Source organism: Diceros bicornis, chromosome 4 (assembly GCF_020826845.1).
Source record: "Diceros bicornis minor isolate mBicDic1 chromosome 4, mDicBic1.mat.cur, whole genome shotgun sequence".
In the NCBI taxonomy this organism is placed as follows: Eukaryota; Metazoa; Chordata; class Mammalia; order Perissodactyla; family Rhinocerotidae; genus Diceros; species Diceros bicornis.
In genome coordinates, this window is record NC_080743.1 from 87,838,446 (window position 1) to 87,856,007 (window position 17,562).

Here is a 17,562-nt window from a genome sequence, read left to right on the forward strand (position 1 = left end):
AAAAAACATGCTGCACACTTCCTCTTGAGATGACGACAGGTATAAGAGAAAAGACCTGTGTGTAATTCCAGAAGTGTGGTAGAAGGGAAGAACCCAGAAAAGGGGAAAAAACACATTCTGCATACTTCCTCTGTGTCTAGAGGCACAGTGTACACGTAGCCATTCAATCCTCAAAAACAAACGTTTTTCTTTTTAAAGCTGGAAGTGCAGGAGTGACGGTTCCATATACAGGAGCAATATGCTGTGGAAGCTCTTCAGTGAGAGGTTGAAATAACCCAGCTCAGCTAATGTGAGCCCAAAGCAAAATGAAGCAAATTGGCAGGCCGGGCAGTCACCCTGTCAGCTCTGAGTGCCAGCGTCTGCCCCAGTCTCCACCGATCCCCATCAATATTACCTGACATCTGGAATTTTGCTGCGTGAGCACGATTACTAGCTCTCAGTAAGAAAGTAGGCTGCGAGTTTTAGAAAAATACAGATTTTAATCTTTACATATGACACAGTCATGTCAAGGCTCCTAACTTAAAAATTTTTTTTAATCTGCAGAGTAGATTTAAATCATGTCTTAGCCTACCCTGACATGATTTTTTTTTTTGAAAAATTCTTCCTTTGTGTACTTTTTCCTTCAGCCTGAGGCTCTTGGCCGATCTGCTCACAGAAGCTGCTCAGCTTCCCTCTGGGAATAACAACTTGAAAGCTCACCTGCCCCCGCTTCAAACCCGAGGTGTACCCCCTGCCACTGGTAAACAGAACTTCATTTTTCCCTTCCTTGTCACTGAGGATCCTGCAACTTCAGGCCTAACACCCAAGTCCAGGCATCTGCAGGCAAGAGCTGAGACGCTAATAAGCCCTTGGGATTTGTTTATCTCCCATGTGGCTTTCTCCAACCACCTAGCCCACATTTTGGAATGTGGCTCTTTAAGGCACCAAGTGATTTTAAGAATTGGCTCTGCTGCTGATTTAAGGCCTTTCTTTTACACACCACTTGTGTGTTAGTGACTGCTGGATGCCAGCCTGCCCCTCCCACCCTTACAGTCCCGGACAGTGTGCTGACAGGCCCCAGGGTCCTGTTAGTGGAAGGAAGGCAGCCTCCAGAAGTTTTCTTCAAGCTCTCAAGGCAGGAAATAATTAATTCTCTGGGAAATAGATTTGCATCCCTGAGAAGAGAAGAGCTGTTCCTCCTTAGGGACATACACCATCATCTTGGCAATTTCATCCAGTGCCTCTTCTGTATATAGGAGCTCCTGGCTCAGGAAGGCATCACGTGCACACAGCCTCACATGACGGTACTCCAGTGGCAGGAAGGGGACGAAGAAGTCGATCAGGTTTTCCTTCACAAGACAGCTGTGGCCAAAGGCACTGTCTGAAATCAGGACCAAAGTTACATGGAGTCTGACCTGGGGCTGAACCCAAATGGAGTTTGAAGATGTCCCCTACCCTATCACCTGGCTAGGGTTTGATCTCGTACGCCAACTCCAGGAGGGCTGTCTGAAGTTTGTGTCAAGAACTGTGCAGCTGTCTCTCCTTTTAGGGAAAGAGTCCTGCTTAACTATGGACGTGTGCGGCAGGTGAGGTGGGAGAAGGGGGCTCTGACTGCCAGGTTTACGGTCTTGTCTGAAGGCAGAAAGCAGAAGGGGGAGCAACCCCACCTATGACTGGAGCGTGAACCTCTGAGGTTCTCGCAAGGAGACTCTTCCTCAGGCTCTGCGGGCTTCACAAACCACAGCCTGTACTTCCAGGACAGGGGCAAACTACTCTCCTCCAAAGCATTTTCAGAAAAAGAGTTCAGCTTTCTTGGCACTTGTCTTGTGTCTACATGAAGTTGACAATGAGATGATTATATGGTGTGTCCTCTGTGGTCGTGAATACCCTGTCCACCTCAGAAGCACACCTTCCAACACAGACACATTACCCCCAACTGCGGCTCTCACCAGAGGCTTATCTTCTGCGCGGCTGGGAGTCAGTTACCTGTGGACTCGACAATCTGGGCCTGGAGGCGGGGCTCCAAGTGTTCCAGTGTAATTTCTTCTCTCAACCATCCAGCTTTAAGCAGATTCAGGACCTCCTCATTGATGATATTGCTCCCAAGGTTACTGAAAGAGATAAGAGCTTGTTAACAGATGGTTATTTTTATATTTAGCTTCCAAGTGGATAACTTGACCCCTAAAGCCAATGCACTGGTGATGGGAAGAACTGAGGCCCAGGGAGAAGACTTCAGAGGGAGGACGAGGCTTCTGAGCAAATGCAGACTGAGTAGTGATGGTCAGACGTGAGGCAGGGAAGGGCATGTGTCCAGGGATGATCAGAGGGCCTGTGAGGTTCAGGGGCTGCAAGTTCCCTGGAGGAGCAGAGGCATGAAAGGTAGGCTGAGGCTAGCTGAGGCCTTCGCCTGCCACGCACGTGGGTTTTAGCTTCTGGGCCATGGAAAACTGTTGAAGTGTTTTGAACTTGGGAGTGTAGGGTGGTTGGTAGGGTGTTCTGGTCAGCTTTACTTCCTAAGAAGATCATTGTAGGGCCAGAGAGGTTGGATTGAAGAGGCAGGGGATGGGTGCAGAAAGCTCATCAGGGAGCTTTTTGCAATAGTCCATGTTTAGAGGTGATGATGGCGATGGAGAGGAGAAAGATTTAACTATTAGTTTAGAGGGCTGGTCCCGTGGTTTAGCAGTTAAGTGTGCACGCTCTGCTGCTGGTGGCCCGTGTTCGGATCCCAGGCGCCACCAATGCACTGCTTCTCCAGCCATGCTGAGGCCGCGTCCCACATACAGCAACTAGAAGGATGTGCAACTATGACATACAACTATCTACTGGGGCTTTGGAGAGAAAAAGGGAAAAAAAATGGAGAAGGATTGGCAATAGATGTTAGCTCAGAGGCAGTCTTCCTCAGCAAAAAGAGGAGGATTAGCATGGATGTTAGCTCAGGGCTGATCTTCCTCACAAAAAAAAAAAAAATATTAGGAGGCACAACTGACCAGACCGTGTAACTGAAGAATGTGAGAAGAGAGAAAGGAGGTCATCAAAGAAAACGAGTGTTTACCTTGAGCTGCCTGCCGCCCCCCGCCTCACAGAAGTGGAATTTAGGAGAAGGGTAGAGATGGAAGCTTGGATGTACACACGTTTGAGTGTTTTGCACTCGCCTGTGCTCTCTCGAGGGGTTGTGATATCATCAAGCAACTGGAATTATGGGTCTGAAGCACAGGAAAGAGGACTGGGTTAGAGATGAGGGAGAAAAGGGTAACAAGAGAGGAAATCTGAGAGTCACCCAGAGGGCAGCTGGGAAGGAGGAAGTGGAGACCTGGAGGGCGGCACTTCCTCCTTGCCCCTCCCGCCCCGCCCGCCCGGGGCGTCTCCCACCTCACGCACTTATCTCCCCTTGCTGGGCTGCAGCCAGCTCCTGAAACAAACCAGGCTCTGCCCCTGCTTCTTCCTCAGGCCCAGCAGAGGGAGGGGGGATAGGAAGTGAAGGAAGGGGAGAGGCAGGCAGCAAGTGAAGGAGTGGGGATTCATTCACCCCTTCAACCCTCCTTTCTTCAAGAAGCCCTGACTGGCTGGCTCTCTGACTCTCAAGTACACTAACTCATTGGTCTGCTCATTTCACATCTGAGCGCATCCTGTGTGCCAGGCTCCACGCGAGGCTCTGGGACACAGGGAGGAGCTGAGTGTGGTTCTTGCCATGCCTGCCTAAGGAGAGGCTGGGGTGGCGTCCTTCCCTGCCCAGCAGGTAAGCTGGGGCTGCCACCTGAGCTGATGCTTCCTCTCTGTAGGGGCCAGTGTGCCCATCACAGCCAGAACTTACGAGGGGCCATGAGCCCCCAGCTGGGGAGCCTGACAGGGACAAGGGTAGCCCCCAACGCTCACTCACGTTCACTGGCTCTGCTAGACGTCCCCTGACACCTGCATGTAGGGAAGCCGCTGCCCCCTGCTGCAGGAACGCCCACCAGGCAGGTCATCTGGGCACAGCTGCATCAGCTGCAGCAAGACCTGCCCACTGCCAGGGCCTGCCCCATCCTGCATCCCTGCTGGAGGCAGAGGCCGGTTTTCCATGTGCTTGGGCTGGAGGGCAGGCATCCAGGCGACGGGTGACAAGAGGGATTCACGCACCTAGCCCTAGGAGCGTGGACTCCACTGCCTTCCCCATTTCTACCTGGAAGCCACTGCGCACTAATGTCTTGAGAGCAGAGCTTAGCCCATTTGTGTATGTAACCCCAGTGCCTAGTGCACATCAGGTGCTCAATGTTTATTAACTAAATGGACATTTCTGCACGTTTGTCTACACTATCTCCCCCTCCCTTCTGAATTTCTCCTCTTGTTTTGTTCCACAGCCAATGTCTGTCTTCTTCCTCCATGTTACGGGCTTTATCTCACCCACCAAGACATAACCTGGGCCCCTTCTCTATTCACTACCCTCACCTAGTCCTCAGTTCCTCAGGGACTGCCCTTCTGGCCCCAACATCACACCTCTGGACAGATGTTGCCTTCCTGGAGCACTTCAGTTCTCTTCTACATTCTCCCAGGTCACCTGCTGACTGGGAGGTCTGAAGGGACCAAGGGACAAAAGGCACCTCTAGGGACTAGTCCTTTCCCCTGGCTCTGGGGCAGGACAATGTAATCCCACCGGCCCTTAGTCCCCAGAAGAAGGGGACTGAAAGGCCTCTCCAGAACTCCAAAAACAAAGCCCACCCCTAATTGCCAAGTCCTTCTAAAGAAGATATAAACTTGACCCAATCATTCATCTCCCTGAGCTTTACTTTCCTCATTTGTAAAATGAGAGAATTGGAGCAGACAACTTAAGATGCCCTCCTTAGGTCACCTTAGATCCAAGGGTCAGTCAACACTTATACATTTCTACAAGCATTGTCTATGCCCTGGGGTACAAGGCCTTTGATTTCTTGAACAATTTACATTTGTAAGGTTCTTTTAATTTTTCCAAGTCCTTTTTCTGTTCTTTTCCTGACAACAGCTGAAAGAGAACAGGCATTAATCATTACCCTCTTCACTTGACAGCTTCAATGAGAAGAGGACACATCTCTGATCTGCAGAGTTCCATGTTCCTGTCCTGCCCTGTGACCTCATTCCTGGAGCCTTCTACACTTAGTAGAAATGGGCGACAGTAGTCAATGTTAGTTTTCTGGTACCCGGAGAGTGGGCCCCGAATTCCTCCAGCCCAGATGAAGCATCGGCTCTGATGCTGGGGCGCTCCAGCCCCCACACACTACACTCCCTGCTTCAGCTGTGCCCTCCTCTCTTCTGCCATCAGATGCCACCACAGGGCAGGCCAGTAAAGCCACTAGCACCTTACTTCACACAGCAGGTTTAGGATTTTTTTCAGCATTAAGCTGCTGGCCTTACACTCGAGTGACTTGCTCACACCAGCGGTTTGACTCAGCTGTGCTTTTCTCTCAAACACGAGAGTCCTCACCACACACGGGAGGTCATTGTAGAAATCAAGTCCAGAGACTCAAATACAGTCTCCCCTCCATCACTAGAATACCTCGTTTAAAAAAATAAAAGGCCCAAAAATGGCCCCTGTGACAGCAAATTTATAGACTTTATAATTTAAAGACTTGAAAATTTAAAGACTTTATAATTAACAGTTCCAGCCCCTCACAGGAATGTGACCTTTCAACAGTCACTCTGACATCTCCTGGGTTGCTCTAGTGAGGTCGTCTGCAGGATAAAACCCCTGCCCTTTCCTTCCCCCAAAATAAGATGACTGGGCCTGAAGCGATTCTTTTTCTTTGCTAATAGCTCCCTTGCCCCGCCCTCCTTCCTAAAAAACCTTCCATTTTGTACAACCGCTCAAATGCCCTTCTAGTTCCTAGATGGGATCTTGCCTGATGCATGAATCGCTTAATAAAGCCAGTTAGATCTTCAAATTTACTTGGCTGAATTTTGATTTTTAACCTGAAAACCTCTGGGGTTGAGGTGCTGTTTCTGGATGCCCTGGCTGGCCTGCAGGCTCATGGCACCCAGGCCTGGTGGGGACCACTGGCCCTCCCAGGCTGTACCCACACCAGAGCCACTGGAACCAGAGGCCACATTCTCCTGTCCCTGTCCTGAGTGTGCGTCCTCTCTGGAGGGTCAAAGCCTCCTTGAACCCACACAGCCTCTACATTTGCCAGCTAGCGTAGGCCCACAGGGTAGCTTCTCCCCTGGTGGCTCTCTCCCCAGGACCTGCCTCCACCCCAGCTGTCTATCCATCTGTCCATTCACCAGTGACCACGTGGCCCTAGACAGTGCACAAAGGCCAGGTCACTGGGGGAAAGGGCAGGGCTGGAGGGAACAAGGCACTGCTGCAGGTCAATGACCAAAATACTATCAAGGCAAACGTTTGCCTGGAGACAGTGGGGTCACCTGGGTCGCATTAGGAAATCCTGGCAGCGGCAAGGGTGAGGGCTTTCCAAGCTGAGAACCAGGTGGGAAAGTCAGCGCCTCAGAGGCCGCTGATCCAAGTCGGGGAAAGGTCGGCTGCAACTGTGAGAGTGAGACAGAAGCAGGCATGGGCCTGGCCAGAGTGCGTGGAAGAAACCGGGCAGAGAGAGGGGAAGAAGCTATGCACCAAGTCAAAGGATTCCTGCGAGAGCAAAAGGGAGTCCTGAGTTCGCTTCCTTCCACTCGGTGGGAAGGACTCGTGCCCACAGGAGTGGTTCAGGGGGTCCTCTGGACTCCACCCCTGCCCACACCCCCTGGCAGGGCTTAGGTGGAGAAGCCTTACAGAAACAAGGTGATTCCTTATTCGGCCTCCTCTGCATTTTGGAGCCTCCACCTGATTCACTGCAACAAGGAGAGAGCTGCACCTCTGGGCTGCCTCAGGAGGTGGTAATAATATAGAGCCTGTGGGGGAGAGTTAATCTGAAGAATTTACCATCCTCGCCTCCTCATTCGGATCACTCAAATCATATCAGAAACTCTTTGCTTTTCTCTTAAAATCACCTTGGGATGGCCCCCTGCCCTCCTTCACAATGCACTGTAGTGTCCCATAAGCTTTACTTATAGACCAAGAATGACTTGCCATCAACGCACCAAAATCGCAACCCGGCAACAGTTTAAACTGGTTCCATCTTGTCTGTGGGTCCTTCTCACTCTCCAAGCCTGGATGAAAAACCAGACACGCCATTTCTGCACCGTCACAGGGTGCAGCCTAAAGCTGGGGAAAATCTCCCAGCAAGTATGGACTGGCCTGTGAGGGGGAGGGGAGAAGGAGGGTTGGGGAAGCAGCAGCTGGTTTGGCTTCCACTCTAAGTGCAAGAAGCTGCTTGTGAAGCATTCAAGTTGGGCCAACAGGGACCCAAACTTGACTTTTTTTTGGCTGAGGAAGATTTGCCCTGAGCTAACATTTGTGCCAGTCTTTCTCTATCGTGTATGTGGGTTGCTGCCACAGCATGGCTGACTAGTGGTATAGGTCTGCACCCGGGATCCAAACCCGTGAACCCAGGCCACCAAAGCAGAGCATGCTGAACTTAACCACTACACCACGGGGCCAGCCCCCCAAACTTGACTTTTAAACAGACCTTGGCAGGACATTCCCAGTTGGGGCCTCCATAAAAAAACAGGGTTGAACAAGTTGATTTCTAAGTTCGCTTTTTGCAAATCCATTTCCAGAGTCTGGGGCACACAGTAGATCAAAACAGGAAGTGTAGTGCAGTGGTTAGTGAGTCCTGCATGGGGGGGTTGCAAGTCTTGTGGTGGGAGCCAGTGGGAACTTTTCATTCAACACATTATATCCTGAATTTCAAGCCAGTGACTCGCTCTATGATCAGAGAAGAAACAGACCGATACCGGCTCAATACAGGGTTGACATAAGGGAAGCCATATTGTAGAGGGGAAATCATGTTGTGACTTGGAATGACCTCTGACTAACTCTGGACTTTGTGGCCCCTCCTGGCTGCTATAAGTTGATAACTTTGTTCTTTTGAGTTCCTTCGGAATGTGATGACCCCTAGGCAGAGAGTCTATGCTGATAGCTATAGCCATCATCAATGACAACTGAAAGATCAGGGTATAGGGCATTGCTCCAGTCTCTGATGCAGATCAAGTAAAAAGACTGCCAGGAACTAAGACCAGATGGATGCCCCAACCTTGGGACCAGATGCCTCCCCAACCCGGAGACCAGCCCTCTACATAACTGGCCTGTAGTCTTTGTTGTGTAAGATGGTTCTTTGAGACATTAGTCGGCCATCTTCCCCCTTGCTAGCAAGCTGTAATAAATTGCCCTTTCTTTTCCACCATCTTGCCTCTTGACAATTGGCTTTTGTCTTGCAGTGAGCAGATCGTGCCCTTTGTGCGGTAACAAGACCTTCCAGGGCTGGAGAAAGAACTGGCCATTTGGACTTAGTGGGAAACTATCCTCCACCTGGGTCTACTTTAGGAATTTTCAAGGGTAGTTTGTACTTGATTTTTAATTAACTTGCTGACTTGAAAACTTAATGCCTGTCTAAGAGGGGACTGCTAGTATGTGTTACATTTTAAATTATATTACAAAGCATAGTAATCAAAACAGTATGATATTGGCATAAAAACAGACATACAGATCAATGGAACAGAATAAACCCAAGCATATATGGACAATTAATTTACAACAAAGGAGCTAAGAATATACAATAGGGAAAGGACAGTCTCTTCGATAAATGGTGCTGGGAAAACTGGACCACCACATGCAAAAGAATGAAACCGGACCACTATCTTACACAATACACAAAATTTAACTCAAAATGGATTAAAGACTTGAACAAATGACCTGAAACCATAAAACTCCTAGAAGAAAACATAGGCAGGTATACTCCTTGACATCACTCTTGGTAATGATTTTTTTGGATTTGACACCAAAAGCAAAGGCAACAAAGCAAAAATAAACAAGTGGAACTACATCAAGCTAAAAAGCTTCTGCACAGCAAAGGAAACCATCAACAAAATGAAAAGGCAACCTACTAAATGGGAGAAAATATTTGCAAATCATATTACCTGAAAAGGGGTTAATATCCAAAATATATAAAGAACTCATACAACTCAATGGCAAAAAAAAATCCAATTACAAAATGGGCAGAGGATCTGAATGAACATTTTTCCAAAGAAGACACACAGATGGCCAACAGACACATGAAAAGATGCTCAACGTCACTAATCATCAGGGAGATGCAATCAAAACCTCAATGAGCTATCACCTCACACCTGTTAGAATGGCAATTATCAAAAAGACAAGAAATAACAACTTGGCAAGGATGTGGACAAAAGGGAACCCTGGTGCACTGGGTGGGAATGTAAACTGGTGCAGCCACTATGCAAAACAGTATGGAGGTTCCTCAAAAAATCAAAAATAGAAATACCATATGATCCAGCAATTCCATTTGTGGATATGTATCCAAAGGAAACGAAAACACTAATCCAAAAAGATATGTGTACCCCCAGGTTCACTGCAGCATTATTTACAATAGCCAAGACATGGAAACAGCCTAAGTGTCTGTCAATAGATAAATGGATAAAAAAAATGTGGTGTGTGTGTATCTATATCTATATATATAGATACACACACACACACACACACACACACAAAGAATATTATTCAGCCATAAAAAAGAAAGCAATCTTGCTATTTGCAACAACACAGATGGACCTTGAGGGCATTATGCTAAGTGAAATAAATCAGACAGAGAAAGACAAAATACCACATGATCTCACTTATATGTGGAATCTAAAAACAAAAAAATAAACCAAGCTTATAGATACGGACAACACATTGGTGGTTGCCAGAGGCGAGGGGCAGGGAGGGGGTGGGTGAAATGGGTCAAGGGGGTCAAAAGGTACAAACTTCCAGTTATAAAATAAATAAATCCTGGGGATGGAATGTACAGCATGGTGACTATAGTTATAATACTGTATTGCATATTTGAAAGTTGCTAAGAGAGTAGATCTTAAAAGTTATCACACAAAAAAATTCTATAACTATGTATAGTGATGGCTGTTAATTAGACTTGTGATCATTTCGCAAAATATACAAACATCGAATCATGTACACCTGAAACTAATCTAATGTTATACGTCAATAGTTCTTCAATACAAACAGAAAACTTAATGCCCTTCTAAGGGGACTCCCAGTGTGTGAGTGGTCCCTCCCTGAGGAGGCTACATGCTAACTGGGGAGTCTGAGGGGAGCCTCGCCATCCAGAGAGAACTGTGGGGGAGGCTGGATGAGGGACAGCTGCTCTTCTCCGGGCTGGTCTTGGGAGTTCATTAGCCGGCCTGTGCTGAGGGGGGATCAGAGTTCTTCAGAAGTGCCTTGGAGGTAGAATTGGGGCAGGAGGAGGAAGACCTAAGGCTCCCCACCCCTGCCACCACCCAAGCAGCGAGACTTCTGTTTTCTCTACCGGAGTTTGTGTTGGTTGCCCTGCGGAAACGGGTCTGCAGCCCAGAGTGTGGAAGCCCTCACGGCCAGCTCACTGCCAGGTTACAGCTCCCGAATCTGGCACGTGCGGCACCTGTACAGAGGGCTCTTCCTCCCTCACCTAGCCCTCTGGACTTGTTCCTCAGACCTCACCTGAGAAAAAGAAAGATGGTTCTCAGGGACTGGGCCTTGTAGTTTTCGGGAGCCTGGCGTCCCAGGTGTGGCCTGAGGGCCTCTAGCAGTTCTGGGTGCAGCTTCTCGGCCTCATCGAAAATGAACAGCGTCTGGCGGCAGCGCTCCTGCGTCTCCCTGATCTGGCCTGTCAGCCGCTCCTGCAGGGTACAGGGAGCTGCTGGGGGTGTTGGGAGGCCCATTTCCCACCCTCTAGCCAGGAGGGCCTGGGGAGACCTGGTTTCCCCAGGGCATCTGCAATGGATCACCTGTGGCTGAGTTCCACCCTAGAACTACCGAATCCAAACCTCTGGGGGTAGGACTAGTGGGGCATGCGCCCTAGGAGCTTCCCAGGTGATTTTCCTGCACCCTGAGGTTTGAAAGCCAACTAGGTGGAGCCAGCCTGGGGAGAGGGAGAGGGCCGGCCTGCCTGCCCGCCCGCCCGCCCTTGGGAACAGGCCCCAGCCCCAGCCCTGCTCCCTTCCCTCCAGGATGAAATCCCATCCCAGAAGTAACAGCCAACTCACCCTCCCCAGAGGGCAGGAGTCAGGTTCTAATACAGGGTGATAGGCAGAGACAAGCTCTAGTGCCCAGAGGCAGCCACAGTCCCATCTTGAACTCCAAGAGCAGAGTGCCCACTGGCACCCAGGCTGGGCTGAGATCTCAGGGAAGAAGCCTGGAGGGGGACCTGTCTGTGACCCAGACAACTCACAACTGAGGTTCCCCGACCCAGGCACGATAGTAGGCCCTCAACTGAAAAGATGCTGCTTTGCAGGGTTCCCCAGGAGAACAGGGCCAACTCCTGCCCCAGGGTGGGGTGTTTTAGCAGAGCCCCTTCTCACTGTCTACCTCTAGCCTCCTTGGATTCCGACTTCAGCCCTGTCACCCACGTGTGTGTGTGACAAGATGTGCGGGTGTGAGAGTGTGTGTACATGTCTGTTTTCACAGTGGGGAAGCTGAGATCCACAGCAGTTCTGCCAGTCAAAGCCAGCTAGTTCTCTCTGGGAAGGCCTGGCTGACCAGCGCCTGCCCTTAGGACAGCCCGCACGCCGCCCCCCGCCCCGCCCCAGCCCCAGCCAAGGCTGCACTGAAACTGCCAGATGACTCGGGCAGTCTGAGCATTACATAATCTTCCCTCAGAGGCTTACACAATCTTCCCAGGTTAACACACCAAATATTGGACCTGAAAGCCAAAGACAGACGCAGTCATTTCTGTCATGCTGCAGTGGGGTTTTGGTCATCGTCTGGCTTTTTTTAAATACTACATGTCTGAATGGAAGAAACCCAAAATAGCAGAGCAGCAAAGACAATTTTTGTCCATCCACTTGTTGGCATATAATGAGTGGTTGCCGGAAGACATGGAAAATCACTTATGATATGATGTGCCTCTTTAAAAAAAATAGCAGGATATACAACTTTCTGTCCAATATAGTTACAGTGACACAAACAGTCTAGGGGAAAGGCTTGAAGGAAGTACACCAAAATACTAGCTGTGGTTGAGTCCATGGGGGAGATTATGATAAAGTTTTGCTTTTCTCTGTTCCACATTTCCTGTGACATTTCCACTACTTCTCTAACAGGAAAACTAACACATGGGTTCCCTGTTTAAGCTTGGTGTCCGGCCTCTCATGTATGTAAGGAGACAGAGCTCTGGACAAGTGGCGTTTGGAACGAGTCTTCCCTCCACATGTGCAGGGCCTCGTGTGTGGAGTGGATGTCTCTGTGGATGACAGGCTGTGTCTCAATGGCTGCCTGTCCCCCAAGCCCACACGCAGGCTTCTCCAGGGCCCACCTCCTTGCAAGGAAAGGCTGGTTTCAGGGCCTGCTTCCCGGCACAGAGGCCTGCTCCTTGGGCTGTTGAAGCCTCATTCCAGCCCCGCTGGCAGAGCTCCCCAGCACTGCCTGGCCTCACCTTGTACAGGTCCACAAACTTGGGGTGAGGAAAGTGGAACGTGGCGATGAACACCTTCACACAGTCGCTCCTCAGTCCATCCCGGTACAGGTTCTCCGCCAGCATCCGCGCCACGAAGTTCTTGCCTGTGCCAGACCAGCCGTGGAACGACAGAACCAGGGCCTTGTCTGGCCGGGGCAGCTCTAAGTAGCCCCTCACTGTTCTCAGGATCAGCTCCCCGGCCAGATGCTGGCCGTGCAGTCGCACACTCAGGTCCGATTTTAAGCCTAGGGCCAGGAAAGAGGAGGCTCCGGTGAGATGCACACACAGTCCCCACCAGGCTCAGCAATGTCGGGAGACTGGGCACCTCTGAACATCTCTGAGGTGGGATCACTTACCCATCCGGTTTGACCTCAGAACAAGAAGCCACTGGGCAGACCTTGCAGCAGAAGGGATTCAAGGCTATTTTCTGAAGAGTTTGAGAAATCAAGATTGAACTTAGGGAGAGAATGGAATCGCCCTTTCTGAAGTTCCTGAAGACACCTCAGAATGTTTGGCAGAGTCCTGTCTGGAGGAGGCACCCCACGCCCCACACCTGTGAGGTTGCTCCCGCCTGGAAATTTCAGGATTCCCTAAATATTTTATGGAAACACCCTCATTTTATTCATTTTAATTCAATTCAGCCAACACCTGTTGAGAGCAGCTATTGAGTAGAGTCCTCTGTTAGGCCTTACTTCCTCTCACCCATGAGGTTGCAGGGTTTGGAGACAGGGGCTCCTGGGAGCCATGCTGGAGACAGGGAGAATATACCCATCCTGCCAGCTGTGGGCAGGATGATGAAAGATCCCTTGCACCCTAGCCATCTCCCCTGAATTGCCTCCCTCCCCACAGATCCCTAGCCTCTTAGGGCCATACAAAGTCCAACCTGTGAAGTTGTTGGAGATCCTGCAGTCCCCACTGTCACAGCAGTCCTGGAAACTGCAGTACCACGTGGTCAGGATATCCAGGTACTGCTGGCCCAACAGGGGAAGGCCCCAGCCTGGAAAAGGAGGAGCTGTGAGACAGGGACAGAGCCGAGGGCTGAAGGGGAGCCAGGCACTGCCTCCCTGCGCAACTTGTGTTGCCCACTCCACACGACCTATTGGTCAGAGCAGTTCTTCTCTTCCTTTGCCTTCTCTCAAACCCACTCCTCACTGCTCTCCCCTGGGCCTTCCTTGAGACTTGCTAGGGAATGGCCAGGACTGGGCACTTCCGGCTTTGAGGAAGTAGATGGCCTTGCTACAGATCCAACTCCAGCAAAGGCTCAATTTACTCAACAAATATGCCTTATGACTGTGTGCCAGAAGCATCAAGAAACCCAGACCCTGCCTGCAAGGAGTTTGCAGTCTAGCAGGGAGACAATCAGAGGCTGGTGATTATCAGCAGCTTCCTGCTTGCTCTGGATTCCAGAATCATCTGATCACAGCCAAGTCCAAGGGCCTCTAAATTCTTTTGTCAAATGTCAATTTGAATATACCCAGCATTAGCAAAAACAAAACAAAAATCATTCACTGGGATTTAGAAATCTTTGATTTAAATGAAAGATGTTTATAGCACCATTACAGGATCACCATTGCAGTACTATTACAGGACCTAGAATAATCGGTCTGGGACCCCCAGCTCAGGCTCGGCCTCCGTAAGCAGCAGAGGAGGAGATACTTAGGGGGTGTCCAACCAGGGACTTTCCTTAAAGCCATCAAGAAGGTGAGAAAGAGCAGCTCCTTGGAATAATGCCAGGGTGGACTGGGAGACAGCAAGAAGTGTGAAGCGTCTGGGGGAGTGAAGAATGGGCGGGCGACGTGGGGGAGGGCAGCCAGGCAAGTTCGAATGCATAAGGGGGCTGCGCCAGGGATGGGTGCGGCGGCGCAGTGATGGGGCTTCCTGGTCCCCCGGAGTCTGCCCCTGCCCACAGCCTGAGCCAGAGGCTGGGAACAGCAAAGCTGGCTGCTAAGGCGCCTGCCCCGCGACCCTGATTACAGTGGCCCGGGGCAGGCGCGAGACTTCGACAGCGGCGCCCAGTTCCACGGTGCCGGCGCGCCGCGTCCGCGGGCCCGCCTCCGGAGCTGGGTCTTACCCAAGGTCCCCGCGAGCGCCTCCTCGTCCTCCTCACAGTTCTCGGGCCACACGCGGCAGCTGAAGAGCGCCCAGTACCGTCTGGAGAGGGCGCCGGCCGCCCTCAGCCGCTCTTGCAGGCCCTGGAAGGCCGGCCAGGGCCGTCCGGAGCCTGCCTTCTTGTTCCTCGGCCCCGCGTCGCCGCGGTGTCCCGGCGCGCCCGGCAGGAGCAGCAGCAGTAGGAGGCAGAGGCAGAGGCAGAGCCAGAGCGGGCGCCGAGGGCCGCGAAGCATGGCCGGGCCGGCCCGCTACCTCCCGCCGCCCCGCCTTGCCCTGCTCCTTCAAGCCCGGGGCGAGCGAGTGCCGGCACTTGCGAGGCCCGGAGTGGCCGGGGATTGGCGTTGCCACGGGAACCGCAGGCGGGCCGCCTCACGTGACCCAGCGCGAGCCCAGCGCTCGCAGGGAACCGAAACCCAGGCTGGTGCCGTGGAGAGCATCCCGAGGCCCGTCGCAGGCGCCGCCCACCCCACCAGGGCTCGCTTCCTGGCAGCAGGCTATTCTGGGGTGATTGTGGTTGAAAGAAGGTTTAGTCAGGCTATGAAACAGCCACTATCAATCACCCTGCTAGTACTTTCGGGCAGCTCTGGTGGCCCGAGGCCTACCAAATAAAGGCACTCATTTCTGCCCTGCCCTGTGTCTGCAGATCAACTTCCTACCAGCCTGGTAGAGGAAACCAGGCAACCATCTCACCCAGGAGCTGGAGTTGACCAGAGGAGTCAGCCGAGTGCAGAAGTCAGCTGAGTCCAGACTTGGCCCTGAGGAGAATGGACCTGCCTCCTCTACAGAGGGAAGTGAAACAGCAGCAAATAACCAGCAGGTTTCCACAGCTGGGAGTCCACCAAAAGCAAGAGGAAGTTGGTGGGCTCGTCTGCAGATATTTGGGTTTTGAAAACTGCAAGTCATGGGAAAATCATAAGGTTTCATGTTAATGTAATCATATCTCACTAAAAAGAAGTTAGGGTAAGTACTGTGTGCACTTTCTTGGCTATATTTCAACTTTCAAGTGCTTGCGACTATGAGCAGCTTCTCAGACATCACTGGCAAAAGCCTTGAGGGCCTCTTTCCTCAGGGCTCCCTTCTCTATAACATGAGCTTGCAACAAGGTTGTTAGATTTCAGAAGAGCTTAATGCATTTTTCAAAATCACCTGAGTTACTGAAGCCGCGAGCCTAAGAGCCACCTTGTCCTAGGAACAAACTGGTGTGTAGAGATCTTGACTAATGTCAGAGGCTTGGTGGCTTTGAGGATGGGCTCTGCAGATAGTAAGGTAAATCCTAGCACCATGTCTCACAAATGTCACAGGCACACTGATTCATCATCTGCCAGGTCTAATCCTTCCTCAACAGCTCACCAAATTTGCTCCTGCCTTTCAAACAGCTACAGAAATCAGATAAGCACCTTTGTTAGGATACTACAAGAGTTAAATTGAAAAGTAATGTTATATATGTATATTGTATGCCTTTGCCGCTCAGAGTGATGTCAAAATTGAACCCGGAACCTTCCATAGAGCAGTAGCCAGTACACTTGTACAGCATTATGTGCAATCAAGCTCATGAAACCCTTCAGAGGACAGTTAAGGAACATACCATTATGCTTATTTGGAAATTGAAAACATTAACTCATTCAGTAAATGTTGTTTGAGCATGAATGGTAATCAGTATAGTGATTAATTGAATGGTCCCTACTATTTTCTATGTGTGACTTTGGGTGTTACTTAACTGCCCTAGGCCTCAGTTTCCCCACCTATATTATGGGGATAATAAAATAGTCACGTCATAGGGATGCTGTGAGGGTTAATGAGCTAATTCAGTTACACGTTAACTTTTATTATTGTGTATGCCCTGCCCTGGAGGCGGCTCTGGATGGTCTACACAGGAGGCTTGGATGGTTTTACTTATACTACTGAAGTTTATAGGTGAATTTATGGTGATAAAATTATTAGTTTAACACTAGTTTCTTGGACCGGCCCTGTGGCATAGCGGTTAAGTGCGCGCGCTCTGCTGCTAGCGGCCCGGGTTCGGATCCCGGGCACATACTGATGCACCGCTTGTCAGGCCATGCTGTGGCGGCGTCCCACATAAAGTGGGGGAAGATGAGCATGGATGTTAGCTCAGGGCCAGTCTTCCTCAGCAAAAAAAAAAAAAAAAAAAGAGAGGAGGATTGGCAATGGATGTTAGCTCAGGGCTGATCTTCCTCACAAAGAACAAAACAAACAAAAAAACACTAGTTTCTTTTAAAAATCCAAGTTTTAAGACTGTGGAAATAATCCTCTCACTACTTATAACTTCCATGTAGGGCCAACTGCTAATTTGAGCTGTTTTGATATGGATTTAGCATTTCATGGTAAATCAAGTAGGTAGCTGGGAAGTTCTTGAACAAAACTTAATTTCAAGAAGACTTTTTTCCCCTCAAAGATTAGAGGTAAACATTTTTTGTCACCAGAGTCAGTCCCACATAGAAACAATGAATCCAGACACCGGTTTTTAGACAAGCCTCTCATTTCACTAAGTTGCTAACGTTGCATTCTCAGGGCTCAGAGGCTGATGCTGTAACTCGAAGAGCAAGATCTCATGGACGATGGGGACATCTAGAGGCTGTTGTGAAAACGACAGGCAGCTATGATTCCTTAGCAAGCAAACTCCTATCAGTGCTCCTCACGTGTGGTCCAAGGACCAGGGGCATTGGCATCACCCAGGAGCTCGTCAGAAATACAGAATCTCGGGCCCCAAACCTACTCAATCTAAATCTGCATTTTAACAAAGTCTTTCTAAGAGAAAACAGGCACACCACACCTTTACTGGGGTCATCTGAATGGGACCTAGCTTTGCAGTAGACATCTTCTCCACCCTGCTGACAGCACTCAGAGCCCCACCTGCCTTGAAAACAATCTTTGGGTAAAAATCCAGTCTTTATCTCCAAATAAACTTGGCATGCAAAAAGCAAGCTCTGAAAACATAAAATGAATGTTTCATCTATAT

General features: G+C 50.2%; 1 protein-coding gene across 2 annotated transcripts; it reads right to left on the bottom strand.

Moving 5' to 3' along the window:
• Positions 1–459: 459 nt before the first annotated feature.
• Positions 460–16,717, bottom strand: TOR3A (torsin family 3 member A). Of its 2 annotated transcripts, XM_058539981.1 has the most exons (6): positions 14,548–16,716; positions 13,360–13,473; positions 12,456–12,721; positions 10,526–10,704; positions 1,966–2,090; positions 460–1,360 (listed from the first exon to the last, which is right to left on the bottom strand). In XM_058539981.1, exons 1-6 carry the CDS (start codon positions 14,816–14,818, stop codon positions 1,110–1,112), a joined length of 1,206 nt encoding a protein of 401 aa, XP_058395964.1. In that variant the 5' UTR covers positions 14,819–16,716; the 3' UTR covers positions 460–1,109. The 2 variants fall into 2 exon arrangements, with proteins under 2 accessions (XP_058395964.1, XP_058395965.1); XM_058539982.1 differs by lacking the exon at positions 13,360–13,473 and having other exon boundaries at positions 14,548–16,717.
• Between the last annotated feature and the right edge of the window lie 845 nt (positions 16,718–17,562).

Excerpts from the sequence above, each read along its gene's own strand:
- TOR3A (XM_058539981.1), bottom strand. The coding sequence starts at position 14,818 with ATGCTTCGCGGCCCTCGGCGCCCGCTCTGGCTCTGCCTCTGCCTCTGC. Across the intron at positions 10,705-12,455 it reads AGTTTGTGGACCTGTACAAG|GAGCGGCTGACAGGCCAGAT; the intron begins GTGAGGCCAGGC and ends TGTACCCTGCAG. Across the intron at positions 2,091-10,525 it reads ACCATCTTTCTTTTTCTCAG|TAACCTTGGGAGCAATATCA; the intron begins GTGAGGTCTGAG and ends TATCTCTTTCAG.